At 39.7% G+C, this 16504-nt stretch overlaps 1 protein-coding gene across 3 annotated transcripts in view; it reads left to right on the top strand.

Annotated features, from left to right (window-relative positions):
- The window catches only part of NPAS2 (neuronal PAS domain protein 2), an 87191-nt gene that overhangs the window by 14169 nt on the left and 56518 nt on the right, over positions 1-16504 (top strand). For all 3 annotated transcript variants that reach the window (XM_029937139.1, XM_029937138.1, XM_029937140.1), the window contains exons 3-4: positions 8862-9010; positions 15600-15691. In XM_029937139.1, coding sequence (XP_029792999.1) covers positions 8862-9010; positions 15600-15691 — 241 coding nt within the window. The remainder of the gene's footprint in view (positions 1-8861; positions 9011-15599; positions 15692-16504) is intronic.

Here is a 16504-nt window from a genome sequence, read left to right as displayed (position 1 = left end):
AACAGAAATAACAACAAAAACAAAACAAAGAATGAAAAAAGAAACGGGAAACAGATGGCAAAATGATATACCTAAATCCAAACTTGTAATTACATTAAATGTAAATGGTCTAAACATGCCAACTAAGAGAGTTTGTCAGAATTAATTTTTTAAATGACTTAACTATATGCTGTCCACAAAGTATTCACTTCAAATATGATGCTATAAATAGGTTCAAAATAAAACTGTAGAAAATGGCATACCACAAAGACATTAATAAAAATAAAGCAGAGTGACTATAGTAATATAAAGTAGATTGCAGAACAAAGAAAATTGCCAGGAATAAAGAGTGACAGTACTTAATAGTCAACTTACCAAGAACACATAACAATTCTAAATGTGTACACACCTAATAACTGAGCTTCAAAATACATGAAGCACAACCTAAAAAAGTGCACTGACTCTTTAATATGCTTATCTCAGTAATAGAACTAGCAGAAGAAAGTCAGCAAGGGTATAGAAGAATTGGAAAACACCAAAACACCATTGACATTTATAGAATACTCCACCCACCAAGAGCAGAATACACATTGTTTTTATGTACCCATTGAACATTCATTTACCAATTCTTCATAAAATAAATGTAAAGAAGTCTAAATGAACTGAAAGTAAATTGCAAACAGAAAGATGACAGGAACAATATCTCTAAAACTTGGAAGTTCAACAGTATGGCTCCTAAGTAATCCAAAGGTTAAAGGGAAGTCTCAGGGAATTTTAGAAAATGTTTTGAACTTAAAAAAAGTAAAAAATATAACATATCAAAACTTGTGGGTTTCAATTAAAGCAGTGCCTAGAGGGAAATCTATAGCATTAAATGGTTATAGTATGAAAGAGAAAAGGTCTCAAATCAATGACTAAGCTTCCACCTTATGAAACTATAAACACTAGAGCAAAGGAAATTCAAAGCAAAAAGAAGAATGGAAATTATAGATGTAAGAGCAGAAATGAATAAGACTGAAAACAGAAAAATAACAGATAAAACCCAAAAGGTAATTTTTTTAAAAGATCAACAAAATTGGTAAGCCTTTTGCAAGAATGACCAAAAAAAAGACACAGATTACCAATAGCAGGAATAAAAAAGGTGATATAATCTCACACCCTTCAGACATTTAAAAAGACTTTAAAAGACCATAAGAGAATACTATAAACAACTGTGTTCACATAAATTTGACAAATTAGATGAGAGGTACCAATTACTCAAAAACCATAGGCTGTCAAAACTCCTAAAGATGAAATACAAATCTTGAAGTGTCCTATAACTAATAAAGAAATTGAATGTGTAGTTAATAAAAGTCTTCTGAAAAAAGGTATCTCAGACCCAGAAGGTTTCACTGATGACTTCTGCCAATCATTGGTGAAAAAATATCACCAATTCTACACGGTCCCTTCCAAAAAGTTAAGAGGACGAAATACTTCCCAACTTATGTTATGAGACCAGCATTACCCAGAAAAAAATAGTACAAGAGGAAAACTACAGATCAATATTCTTCATAAACACAGATGTAAAAATCCTCAAAACATTAGCAAGTTATATATATGTGTGTGATATCTATATATACACATCATGTGTACATATATGTAAAATACATCATGGCCAAGTGGAGTTTTATCCAAGGATTGCAAAACTGTTCAATATTCGAAAACCAGTTATTATAATCCACCAAGTTAGCAAGCTAAAGAAGAAAAACCAAAACCACACGATCATATTAGATGAATATGAGGTTTTGACAGGGATTTGACAGAATGCAACTTGTATTTATGACATAAACTCAATGAACTAGGAATAGGAGAGAATTTCCCTAACTTGATAAAGGGCATTTACATAAAACCTTTAGCTGATATACTTACTGGCCAAAGACTGAATGTTTGCCCCCTAAGACTGGGAATGAGACAAAGGTATCTGCTGTCATCATGCTTCAGTATCATAGAGCAATAAGACAGTAATAGTCCTACTCAGAGCAATAAGACAGAAAAAGAAATCATGTTGATTGATTGGAAAAAAGGAAATAATACTTCCTTATTAATAGATAATGTGTTTGTATATATAGAACATCCCAAGAGATTTATCAAAGCAAACAAATATGAAATTCCTATAACTAATAAATGAATTTAGCAAGGTCACAGGATATACAAGGTCAACACACAAATCAATCACCTTTCTGTAGGCTAGCAGTGAACTAATAGAAACTGATATTAAAAATACAATGTCACTTGTAATCAATCCAAAAGAATGAAATACTTAGGTATAAATCTAATGAGACATATGGGATACATATGTGAAAACTACAAAATGCTCATGGTACAAATAAGGGAAAACCTTAATAAATAGAAAAATATATTTGTGTTTGTGAGTGGAAAGCTCAACAGAATAAAGATACAAAATTTCCATAAATTGGTCCATAGATTTAAAGCAATTTCAATCAAAATCCTGGTAGAACTCTGTAAGTATAGACAAGTTGATTGTAAATTATAATGGAAAGGCAGAGAAACTAGAATAGTCAAAATAATTGTGAAAAAGAATAAAGTTGGAGGAATCACATTATCCAATTTTAAGACTTATTATAAAACTACAATAATTGAGACAGCATGGTATTGGTGAAAGGATAGATCCACAGATCAATGAGGCCGAATAGAGAACCCAGAAATTGACCTACATAAATATGACCAACTGATTTTTTACAAAGGTTCAAAGGCAATTCCATATAGGAATGTCTCGTCTTTAATGATGCTGGAAAAAATTACACATCCATATACAACAAATAAACTTCAACCTAAACCTTACAGGTTATAAAAATAACTAACTCAAAATGGATTATGAAATATAAAATGTATAAAACTCCTTGGGAAAAAACACCGGAGAAAATCTCTGTAGTGTGAGGTTGGGCAGAGGGCTTCCAGACCTGACAGCAAAAGCACATCAACAAAACGAAAACAATTGCTAACTTGGACCTCATCAAAATGAGAAACTTTGTGAAAGACACCATTAAGAGAATAAAAAGGTGAGCTGTGAGAAAATATTGACAAATCATATGTCAGAAAAAGAACTTGTGTCAGAATATATAAAGAATGCTTAACACTCAACAGTAAGGATACAAAAGGCCCAATTTAAAAACAGGCAGGGTGCTTGGGTGCCTCAGTTGGTTAAGCATCTGACTTCAGCTCAGGTCATGATCTCATGGTCCGTGAGTTCAAGCCCCACATCAGGTTCTCTGCTGTCCATGTAGAGCCTGCTTTGGACCCTCTATCTCCCTCTCTCTGCGCCCCTCCCCTGCTCTTTCTCTCTCTTTCAAAAATAAATAAACACGAAAAAAAATAAAAATGGGCAAAAGACACGGACAGATGGTTCACCAAAGAAGATATACAGATGGCAGGAAAATGTACATGAAAAGATGTAGAATATCATTAGCCATTAGATAAATGCAAATGTAAGCCCCAATGAGGCAATACTGCACACGCCTTAGATTAGGTAAAGTTAAAAGTACCAGCTCCCCTCAAGGATATAGAACATCTGGATCACTCCTTTAGGGCTGGGAGGAGGTAGGATGGTAGGCCCCTCTGGAAAACAGTTTGGCGGTTTACTATGAAGTTATACATATGCTTTCCATATGACCCAGGTTACTTACTTTCAGAGGGCTAAAAACTTGTGTTCACACAAAAACCTGGACACATATGTATACAGCAGCTCTCCTCATAATCACCAAAAGTGGGAAACAACGGGAATTTCCTTTGCAGGTGAATGGATAAACCAGCAGTGGGACATCCATACAAAAAAAACTACTGCTCAGTACTAAGAAGGGGCAAGGTACTGATGGGCGCCACAGCTTGAATGAATCTCAGAGGCATTCTGTGGGTAGAAGAAGCCAGGCTGAGGGGTTATGTGCTGTATGATTGTATTTCTAGGACATTTTCCAAAAGGGAGCATAGTGATGGAGCACAGAACAGGGCTTGCCATTGGTAACAGGTGTGGAGAGAATGAAGGAGCTTTAGAGGGACCTCTTCTGTCTCTTGGTCATGATGATGGTTACATGAATTTACATAGAGGACAAAATTTATAGAACTGTGCCCCCCCCCTCAGTGTTGTTTACTGTATGTTCATTTTAAGAGTAATAATCTTAAAGGTATATATCATCAGTGTTATTTTCTTAGACAAACGAAATTTGAGTGAGACTCCTTTGCCTCTGACCCCCACTTTCTCCCCTGTGCTCCTCACAGTGGGTCTGGTTAGTGCCCAATTCAGAGAGCAGAGCCCCTAGCCATGTAGGGCACAGTACTGTGGCTGACCAGCCTCACCTCTCTTTCCTGTCTCTGCTCACTTCCCTCTGAGCTGGTGTCCCTTTCCCCCTTTTCCTGATTTCTTAACCATTTCCCTCTCCCAGACTATCCATCAGTACCCTGTTCTGGATCCATCCAAAAGCCGAGACCAGATTGCCTATACTGGCACTTGAGATCCTGTGCTTCGCCTCACTCTTCTTGTCCTATCTCTCACTTTACTTTCTCACATGTCCCCAACTGTCCTGTCAAACCTGGCCACTCAGCTCTTCCTGGGCTGCCTTCCCACCACCTGCCTGCCTACCCCTCAAGGCCTCGCATGCAGCGCCCTCACCACCTCACATGGCTGATCTCCTTCCTTTGTGAATGCCCTTGGCAATTTGTCTAAACTTGTCGTCTAGCCCTTATCACATTGCACCTAATGTTTGAATTCCATCTCTTCCTCTAGACTTTAAGCTTCTTTTGGTTGGCTGTTTTTAGTTGATTTTCTACAGTATTCTTCCCTGAACACAAATACCATCATCCTGTTAGCATGAAATGCTATTTTTCTGCAGAATGTGTTTTGTTTATATGCTGTAACCTCAAGCAGCCAGAATTTGTCACTCTTAGTCCTGTGCTCCCAGAGCACTGGTACAAAGCTCCATAATAGATACCTTCACGGTGTTTCTGGAGGGAGCTGTGGAAGGGGACAGGAGAGTGCAGTGCTTCCCAGCATGGACACCCAAGCCAGCCTGCTCCACCACTGTCTACTCATGTGACTTTAGTGAGTCACACAACTTTGCAGTGCCTCAGCTCCTTCATCTGTGAATTGGGAATAATAGTATCTATCTTAGAGGGTCATTGTGATGATTAAAGTAATTAGTATACGTAAAGCACTTAAAATAGCACCTATTACATAGTAAGTACCCAGAAAATGTTATCTATGTAACCAATGTCCCTTGAAGGACACTAGAAAACATAACTTGGAGCTTTTGAGCCCTTCATTCAAACCAAAAGGTCAGGCTTATGTCAATGTATATTTAACACACACACACACACACACACACACACACACACACCTTCCCTTCCAGCTCTTCTCTCTCTCCTTCTCCCTGTCTCTCCCTCTTTCTCTCTTAAATCTAATAACAAGATAACACAACTGAAAAATGGGCAGAATATTTGAATAGATTTTTTACAAAAGAAAATATATGAAACAATATTAAGCATGTGAAAGGGTGTCCAACATCATTAGTGAAAAAATGCAACCTAAAACCACAATGAGGAAACATTGCAATGTCTAAAGGAAGAGGAGTTGGACAATACCATGTGTTGACAAGCATGTGGAGCATAAATTGCTGTTGGAAATGCAGGCACAGTACAGCCACTTGGCATAACAATATGGTGGTATCTTATAATGGTGAACCGGTGAACATATATATACTTACAATAGGAGTCAGCAATTTCACACCTGTGTATTTACCCAAGAGAAATGTGTGCCTAAGTCTACACAAAAACATGGACATGACTACTCAGAGCAGCACTATTCTCAATACCCCCAAACTGGAAACAACCCAATGGAATACTAGTCAGCCATCAAAAGGAATGAAATATTAATCTATGCAACAACACGGATGAATCTCAAAAACTTAATGCTCCGTGTACATTAGAGACTATATGCTGTCTGATTCTATTTGTATGAAATTCTAAAAATGGCAAAACTGAAGTGACAGCAGATCAGTGGTTTCCTGTGGCTGTCATCAAGGGGAGATCAGCAAGTTGGAAGAGAATACCTTTCAGGATGAGGGTACCGTTCTGTCTCTGGGTTTCGGTGTTAATTACGCAATTATTAAAATTCATCAAACTATACACTTAACATAAGTAGATTTTGTTGAATGTACATAATGACGTTAAAAAAAACCACCCAGAAATTGATTAAGTGTTGTTCAGCCAGTTGCCCCAGTGCCTTATGTGTGGTGTCTCGGGGCCTGCCAAGCTGACCTCCTTATTGGAAATAAGGTCATTCAAGGCTCATTTTCTTTCTCTTGCCTCGGAGCTGCAGATCCAGCTGACATTGACCGATTTCCACTGGGCACCATAGTGTGTCCCAGGCGGAGGCTGATGGAAACAAGCTTGTGTTTCTGTCACTAATGATATAAGCCTTCATCGTATTCTCTGCCAGGCCATGTTGGTTGTCATTACACCCATTGAAGAAGAGAACAGAGTAATAATGAGATGGGTGTTATCGGCTCACAAATAATTTATAATGGGCAAACTAGGACAGGAACAGAGCTTTTTTTGGCTAAGGAGGCTGCGTGTCACTCTTAAAATCTAGGCCAAAAAATTATTTATAATGCATAGACAGTCACTCAGAAAGTTAAAAGGTTCCTTTCTTCTCTCCTGTGTGTTTGAACATTAGGCTTTTACCCTAGACTAGCAAAAGGCACCTCAACGTCTTCCTTGAACACATGCATTCAGTCCGAGACTCTGAGAACACGTATATGAGGGCGATTACTCAGTTAGGAGTGAGGTCTTTGTAGAAACCCCTATCCAAGGATAGGAATGAGAGAAAAGTCAGGAAAAGGAAGAGATCCTTACATATGGGTAGTGGCCACACACTTGAGGTGAGCTTTAAAGAATTGCCTCAGGTATTGTCAGGAAGGAGCCCAAACTGAGATATAATCAGCAAAAAATGGTTTGTAAACAGGTGTGTTGAAATCAAGGCAAGATCGTGTGTCCTCAGGCATAGGCAAGCAGAGTGCTTATGGCCACCATGGCACCTAAGAAAAGGATATTTTCATCATGTCCCTGTGTTTGCAAGAGCTGTTTGGGAAGGCAGAATCTTCATTGACATTGATACCTCTAGATGTGGATACCTACCCCAGAGGAGGTGAGTCCCCCTGATGGGAACTTGCTGAGTTGTCACAAGCCACCAGCACCTGGTCCTGACTTCATGCTGGCCAACAGCCTTTTGATAAGTGATCAGCTATTCCTGGCACCTTGATGCCAGGCCCCAGGGTGCCTAGAGCAGGTAGACCATGTCTGACAGGCCCTGCAGCTGTAACTCCTGTTCTCTCAGGGAGCCAACTTAGTGGAACAAGCCCATCCTGGGTGAGTTGAGGAAGGTGGGTCAGCTCTCCCCGCTCTGGATCACCTTTGACTAAAGTGACTGTTGATGAGGAGCTAGTTCTGTGAGGCTGAGAGCCAGCCCCTGGGTCTATGGCATGTCACTAAAGATCAAGTTCTCTAGAGCAGTGCTTCTTCCCAAACCTCCTCAGGGTGAGGGCAGGCGTCCTGTGACACGTGCTCCTTGTTCGGCCATCTAGGAGAGTGCCCCCTAGAGCCGTGCTTTCCTCTTGCAGTTCCCAAGGATCCCAGACTTCCTCAGAGTTCCCCTCCTCTCAAGCTGAGCAGTTCTACTTTTCTCTCTATAGATGTGTAGTGTAGCATGTCATTTTTTAAATAGACTTTATTTTTTTTAGAGTAGTTGTTGGTTCACAGAAAGAATAGAGAAAAATAGAGTAGAAGGTACAGAGATTTCCCATATATCCCCCATCCCTGCATCGGACAGCCACCCTATTATCGACATCCCCCACCAGAGTGTGACATTTGTTCCAGTGGATGAACCTTAGTCAACACATCATTATCACCCAGAGTCCACAGATTACATTAGCACTCACTCTTGGTGTTGTACTCTGGGTTTAGACAAATGTATAATGATGAGGATCCACCATTACAATATCATACAGAGTACTTTCACTGTCCTAAAATCCTCTGTGCTCCACCCATTCATCCATCCCCACCTCAACCCCTGACAACCACTGATCTTTTTATGGTCTCCATAGTTTTGCCTCTTCTAGAATGTCATATAGTTGGAATCAGACAGTATGTAGCCTTTTCAGATTGGCTTCTTCCACTTAGTAATATTCATTTAAGGCTCCTTTATGTCATCTTTAAAAGGGTTCATCTGCTCTTAGCAGCTTGACAGCCATATGCATTCTCTGTCATACATTGGCCCTGGGTCGAGCACGACTTCCAGAGAGTTATGCCTTGTCTCCCCAACAGGATGACGAGTTCTGGGGCAGAGGCCAGGACATATGCCCTGTGTGGCACTGGCTGTCTTCCAAACACTCAGGGTATTTGGTTTGCCCTTGGAACTTGGTGCCAAAGGCTGGGTGCTCTGGGTTGGAGGGGCCAGTTAAAGCCTAAGGAAGGGCTATCAGAGCAAACCCTTCTGGGCCTCAGCCAGGTACACAACATGTCATTTGCTCTCTGAAGGTTAAAGCTCCATGAAGTCAGAGCGAGCAGCATCTGGCAACAGAGCTAATCTGTGTAAGTGTTCGCATCTGAGTCAGATCTTACTTATTAACACTGTCTCTCTTTGTGGCCAAGAGTCTAGCAAAACATTTTTCTGTCCCCATTAGTCAATGCCGAAATGTGGCAAATGTTACTTTCCCTGAAAGAGTTCTGATCAGATGATCACAACAGAAGACACTCTGATAGAAAATACCTCTATTTCATAATAAAGTCTTTATGAAGTGGAATGTTCTAGTAACCTGTGTGTTCTGTGCTTACAGAGCTTCTCGAAACAAGTCTGAGAAGAAGCGTCGGGACCAGTTCAATGTTCTCATCAAAGAGCTTAGCTCCATGCTCCCTGGCAACACGCGGAAAATGGACAAAACCACCGTGCTGGAAAAGGTCATTGGATTTTTGCAGAAACACAATGGTAAAGGTTACGCCTCTCTCCATTTTTATTCCATCCCTGTCCTTTCATTTGGCAATGACTTCATCAGGCTGGTCTTCTGCTTGGTTCCAGCAAAGCCTGATCTCATCCGTCACAGGCTTCCTCTTGCAAAGGCACCCATCCTCTTTAATATCCCACCTCTGGCAGGTTTGGGAGAGGACCCTTACCTCCCAAATCACTTTATTAGCCAGAGGAGAGAACCCAGAGTTGCCTCACAGGTAGCACCCAGCTCAGGTGGAGTGGCATTAACAGTGGGAGTGTCTTGAGTTAAAAATGGCTGCAGCAAGCATTTTTCATTCAGCCCTGAAGAGATGCAATGCCCAAGAATTCATTTTCCTCTGGACCGGAACGTACTGGTTTCTCCCACCACCTCTGCCATGGCTCCTGAACTCACAGCCTTCTGAGCTACACCACGAAAAAAAATAAATTGAAACTCAGTAATTTACTTACCGTCAAATCCATTTTTATTGAAATATAATTCACATGCCATAAAAATAACCTTTTTAAACTTTATAACTCAGTGGGTTTAGTATATTCAAAGGGCTGTGCAACCATTAACACTAATTTTATCATCCTGTAAAGCAGTCACTCCCCATTTCCCCTCTCTTCAAATCCTGACCACTACTAACCTACTCTCTGTCTCTATATATTCTAGGTATTTCATCCAGATGGAATCATCCCGTATGTGGTCTTTTGTTTCTGGCTTCTTTCACTTAGCATCCATATTTTAAAATGCAAGTGTCAGTATTTCACTCCACTCTATGGCCAAATGATACCTGTTGTATGGATATACCACATTTTGCTTATTCATTTATCAGTTGATGGCTTTGGGTTGTTTCCACTCTTCAGCTGTTATGAACAATGCTGCTGTCCATGGACCTTCATGTACAAGTTTTTGTGATGTATGTTTTCAGTTGTCTTGGATATATATCTAGGGTTGAATCGCTGGGTCCAGTGGTAGGGAACTCGGGGAACTGCCAAACTGTTTTCTGCAACAGCAGGACAGTTTCATACTCTCAGCATCAGTTTATGAAGGTGTCAGTTTCTCCACATCCTCACCAACACTTGATATTGTCTGGTTGTGGGTGTGGGTATGGGTGTGGTTGTGGGCGTGGTGTGGTGTGTTTATTATAGCCTTCTTGTGAGTATGAAGCAATATCTCATTATGGGTTTGATTCATATTTCCCTAAAGATTAATGATGTTCAGCTTTTCATGAACTTATTGGCCACTTATAGATCTTCTTCAGAGAAATGTCTATTCAAATTCTTTGTCAATTACTCATCTTTTTAAATTGGATTATTTATCTTTGTGTTGTGGAGTTGTAACAGTCCTTCATATATTCTGGATACTAGACCCTCATCAGATAAAAATAATTTGCAAATATTTTTCCCATTCCATGGGTTGCCTTTAACTTTCTTACTGATGTTCTTTTATACAAGTTTCTAAGTTTGAAGTCCAGTTACCTTTTTGTTGTTGTTGGCTTGCATGCCTTAGGTAGCCTATCTATGAAACCGTTGTCTAAGGATATGAACATTTACACCACCCCCGTTTTCTCCTAAGAGTTTCATAGTTTTAAGACATAGATTAAGCCTCAAGCATATAAGCCACAGAGTGAACATTTAGTATTTGATTCATTCTTAGTTGTTTTTTTGTAAAATGGAGTAAAGTAGGGTGTTTAAATTCATCCTTTTGCATGTGGATATCCAGCTATCCCAGCATTACTTCCTTTTATAAAAACTTTTTAATTCTTACAGAAAATATACAAATTGTAACTGTACAATTAAATTACTTATCACACTGTATATTAGTGAACAAAGCTGGGAAGCCAACACCCAGGCCAGTAAATACAAGCTTCCCCAATAGATGGCCCTTCCTTCCCATCGACCTCTGCTTTCCCCAGAGGCCATCTCTATTTTGACTTCTAATACTAGAGATTAGCTGTTGGGACCTTATTCATATGGAATCCTACATTATGAACATGATGTTTATGAGGTTAATCTGTGTTCTTCCAGTGTGGCTGGTTCATTTTCATTGGTGTATACTATTCTATTATATTACATCACCGCTTGAATCTATCCTTGAACTTATGTCTTTCTCAAATAATCTTCTGTCCCTTTTACCTTTTTCCTTTAAACCATTTTACCTCTTAGCACTGACCACCTTGCACTGCTGCTCACCTATGGATGGTACCAAAAAACTGGAGGAGTTAAGAGGGTTCAGTAGATATTAACAAGCAAGAAGAGCAGAATTCTTTTTTCCCTCACCACGACACCAAACATAATAAAGTCAGAAACGTCAGGTTATTGAGGAGATAATTACAATTCTTCTGTGCTTATAGTGAAGCTTCTCTTTCACTGAACATTTTCCTAGACAAGATGATTTCATGTAAGAGGGCCCAGCTAGGACATTAGAAAGTTTCATTATGCTTGCTATTCTTTTATTATTTCTTTAATAATTGTATATACCTATTAAAAATATGACAGTAATGATATATCCTCCTTTTTTTCCCCAAAGCTGTCTAGGGGAGTATAAAGAATGTGTTAATTGCTTTTGTTAAAAGTCAAGGAAGAATAATCAAGCAGGATTGGAATAAAGTGTTGCAGCAGTATTCGATTGCCCCAATAATTTAATCAGAATGGTTGTGTTTCCTAAATAATGATTTAGCTAAGTGAAATAGCAGGTTGGTTTAATTACTGAAACATTTTGCACAAATTACTCAAACTAGGTCAGTGCCACTGAGAAGCAGGACAGCTGTTAAATAGGACAGCTGGGATCAAGTTCATCAGTGTGACATTTATGCTGGGCTCTGTCCACTGCAGAATTACAGAATTGTCAAATTAGGAACCTGAAAAAGATTAGTCAACAGAAATGCAGCCTCCTAACACCAGGAGCACCCATCACCATCTCACCATTTTTTATAAAACTAAAGCCTACTTTGTACAGCCTTAAATGCAAACAGGATCACCTCAGGATCTTACTTATCCTTGTGATACTATATTCCAAAAAAACCAGAAAATCCATAGTGGATTTTATGGAGGAATTCAGAGGTTGGACCAAAATTTGGATTAAATCAAAAACAAAAACAAACAATAACTTTACTTATAATCCAAATGGACATGAACTCCACAGGAATCTGCAATAGAAACTGTGGATTTAGAGAATAACCTGGTCAGCATTTGCTTGGTGCTCACCACGGACCAGACAGGCATTGTTCCAAGGACTCTTGTATAATTATACATGTGCGCTTCACAGCAACTCCCCTGAGTTAGTATCATTTCACAAATGAGACAACAGAGGCATAGAGATGTTAGGTCCCTCACCTGAGTCAGATAACCAGGATGATGGGGGAATTTATATGAGGCGGTCTGCCTCCAGAGCCCAAGTTTTTAATACTACACCATACTGTTTTTCCACAAGGCATAATTCATGGGGCTCTTGTGGATATTTGTATCATTGCTGCACTATAGCCATCCATTAGCACAGCCATTTATTTATTTATTTTTATTTTATAGTTTATTGTCAAGTTGGTTTCTATATAACACCCAGGAGCACAGCCATTTAGACTACTGGTTTTCAATCCTGGCTGCCCATTAAAATAACCTGAGAAGCTTTTAAAATACATATAACTGGGTCACACCTCAGAGATTCATACATCAGAATATCCAGGGTGGAACCCCACTGGTGAGCTGGAGCTGGCTCAGCCTGGCTTGCAAAAGAAGATTGTTAAATTTTCAGGAGTTTTGCCAGTTGACAGCTTAGAATCAGCCACCATGGGAGTATTTACACCACAGAAATGGGCAGACACTATAAATCAGGGCCCTTTTTTTGTAGGGATGGAGAGTGTTTTACTAGCACACTACTGGGTAAAATACAAGCATGTGTATATTTAAAGCTCCACCTTTTAAAGTTTTAAAGAACTGTGGATTTAGACATGCTTTCTGCCTTCATGATAAAGCAAGCCCACATGATAAGATGATTAGGTCCAGGTACTGGTTATAATTACTTATAATGACTCTTTCCTCAATAATCCTTCAAGCACCCCCATTTTCTCAGCTTGGGAGATAAATTGTGATCCATACTTACTCTCTTTGAAATAATACAAATCAAAATGAGAACATGACCTTGTTTCTTTTTAGATACACTTTGTATCATCCATATCTGTGTAAAGAGTTAAATCCCTAAATTATGTAAATAGCAAGTTGTGTTGCACAGCCTTATCCATGTCCATCTAAATGTTACTTCTACAGGGTCAGACTAACCTGCATACTTTCCTCTTCTTGTGTGAATCTCAAGATGATTTAATGGGATCTTCTTCCAATGTCAAATCCTGTTCCTCATTCATGCCCCTTCAATTTGTCTGCCTTAGTGGATAGGGAATGGGGTTGTGTGGAGAAGCTGTAGAAAAAAGAGAAACATCTCTGTTGGACAAGGTAATATTAACCCAGCTTAGTAGAGTTTCTGCCCCATTTCCCAGACTTTTCTTTGACCACATACAGCCCAAAGACATACTGCTCCTAGTTCATGAGCAACAGGAACAATTGGAAGGCAGGCACTCTGGGGCATAACTACAACTTACACTGCAGTAGAATTGGGGGGGGGGGGGCAGCTGTTAATTGTAATGTTTTCCTGGGGAAAAAATGCTCCTAGGTGGTTTTGTTTCCCTTGCTATTTAGAAACTACTTTGACCTCACCTCTTTGCTAACCCTGCCCTGCCACCTGTAACTTCTAATATTGGAACATCAAATGCCAGTGGAGACATGATTATAACACTGAACTTTATTTCCCAGTTTAACATTTTTTAATTTTCCTTGAGACATTTTATCTAACATACACACATACACACACACACACACACACACACACACACACACACACACATATTTTTAATCTGCTGTGAATTGATGGGGCACCCAAATGGCTCAGTTGGTTAAGCATCTGACTTTGGCTCAGTGCATGATCTCATGGTTCGTGGGGTCAAGCCCTGCGTTGGGCTCTGTGCTGACAGCTCAGAGCCTGGATCAGATTCTGTGTCTCCCTCACTCTCTGTCCCTCCCCCATGCATTCATATTCATATTCATATTCTCTCTCTCAAAAGAAAACATTAAAAAAAATATGCTGTGAATTGAGGCTTATCTTCCAAGGACTACAATCAAATTGTTGAAATACAAAGTGAATGAAATGGCTGCCTTCAATATTCTTATGCTGGTGTTTAGAAAGTATCTAAGTCATACTGAATGATCTAAAAGTTACTTACAGAAATGAAATGGGTCTTTCATTTTCCTTTATTTTTAAGTTGAATGGACCACTATCTAAATCAACTTTGGATTCCTGAAAAGACTCTTCCCCTGGACAATTAATCTACAACTCGATCCTAATGGTCAAAAGAACATTATAGATGAGTTTATGTTTTAGGGAAAGGGGGAGACCTTTATGGCATTAATTTATTGGCATGGCTTTGGTAGGTTCTTTCCTAAGTTGTCAAACTGTGGCCACCACTTGATGAAATGAGACTTTCACCCTCTCTTCCTTGGCTCGGCTGGCACCGCAGAATGGACACTGGCCCAGAATTGCGTGTAGCACACTGCCTCTACTCCCCAGGATGCATTTCACCTTGTGCTGCCTCTGGCCATGGTGACGGCAGTGGCTTGTTCATTCAGAACCTTGGAAGAAGAAACCATCTTGGTAGCACCAAGAAAATAATACCTAAGGAAACCTCTTACTACATAAAGTGGAGCAAAACTTTGGTTAAGATGGAGGATTAACTAAAGGAAAAACAAATATATCTGATATGGCATTTGATCTATCTGGAATAATATTATCAAGAACATTTCAAAATTGCAAAAGAACTAGAGTATATAAGGAGTCCTGTGTATTCCAATGATTACTCAATTTACAAACGTGAATAACATCATCAGTACAAGGTAGTTACTGAAACAAGCAAACTATAGATCAATCTAGAAAAGAGTTTGAGAAGAATAAATTCTGGCTTTAAAAGCAACTAAGTAATGTATATTTGTCTAACACATTGTATTTCAGTACCTGGAAATGCTGAAAAATACACTACATCCTAAGCAGACACAGTAGGTCATTTACTACAACCCTAAAATGTTCCCGGAGTTTTGAAAACCCCAGATCTCTAAAGTGATTTGTTTTGCCTTGACTGTAAAGAGGAGCTGAGGAACACGTCCTCCCATCCCAGTCACTGTTCCCATTGCCTTGATAAGTGACAACTACCCAACCCCCAACTGCTGATGGTGGGCTTTGTCCTGTGGAAATTCAAGGGCATTGTGCCGCCTGCTGCTGGCAGGCACTCCAACCAAGCAGAGGGTAGAGCGCTCTTCTCCTGAACCTCATTAAAGGGGTATGAAAACATCAAGAGACACTTTTCAGCCCATTGCATCCAAAGTCCCTAGTCCTTGAAAATCAGGGTAACATTTCTTTATACTGGCTTCTTTGAATGCCACAGAAGTTTGCACAAAAATTACAAGGAAATAAGTGTGCTTCATTTGTTAATTCTAATTCCAAGGTGACTTTGAATATAAAAGTTTATTTATGTTATTTTTTTTTCAGAAGTCTCAGCGCAAACGGAAATCTGTGATATTCAGCAAGACTGGAAGCCTTCATTCCTCAGTAATGAAGAATTCACCCAGCTGATGTTGGAGGTGAAATGCACTTTCAAATTAGCTTAATTGCTTGCAAATCAAAATGTAATTGCTTGTTCTAAATAAGACCCTGTGCCCGAAGTAAACAACTATTCTTGACCCTGGAAAGAGATCTTGAATCAGATACCCCTTACAACTCTGCCTGCTATTGCTTATATTTTGGCTACTGAGTTTGGCAGTGTAAGCAAAAATTCCCAAACTGAATGTGAGTGTGTGCTGTGGCTGCTGTGACTGCAAGGTGAACCCACTCCTGGCCTTCCAATCAGAGGGACACCCAGTCTGGGAGCTGGGATGGGCAAGGATGCAGGTAGGTGGAAGGAGGGGCCGGGGGAGAAAAAATTACATCTCTGCATTGACTTTTGGCTCAGAGTCTCCTAATTTTTAGAATGCAGTGATTATAGGTTTCCCTTAGTAGAACACATTTTGAAAACAAAAGTCTTTTAAAGTTAGGCTTTGAACTTGAGATCTATTACATCAACATGGCATGTGGGTGTCCACCATAAATGACCCTATGCCTCCCTGCCCTTTCTGGGCTAAGAAAGATGCCCATGTTTCTTCCTTTAGAAAGTTAGGTGCCCATGCCCATCTCCAGGGTTATATTTGTGGAAATCTGGCTGCTCTGGGGCAATGGCTTTCTTCGACGTCCTGTGTTTACATTTGGGTGAAACTGTACAGATGAGGATGAGTCTCTCCAAAACATCCTTCAGGGTGCTCTGACTTTTAAACTGGGGATTCGTCTGGGAGTGTTTGGACATGACAGTGGAGGGAGAGAAGGCTCCAGACGTGGCATGTCTGGGCCCTTGACTTAGAAGA

This window comes from Suricata suricatta, chromosome 4, assembly GCF_006229205.1.
Source record: "Suricata suricatta isolate VVHF042 chromosome 4, meerkat_22Aug2017_6uvM2_HiC, whole genome shotgun sequence".
Taxonomy (NCBI): Eukaryota; Metazoa; Chordata; class Mammalia; order Carnivora; family Herpestidae; genus Suricata; species Suricata suricatta.
The sequence above is the reverse complement of the archived record's forward strand: the minus strand, read 5'-3'. Positions and strand labels throughout refer to the sequence as shown.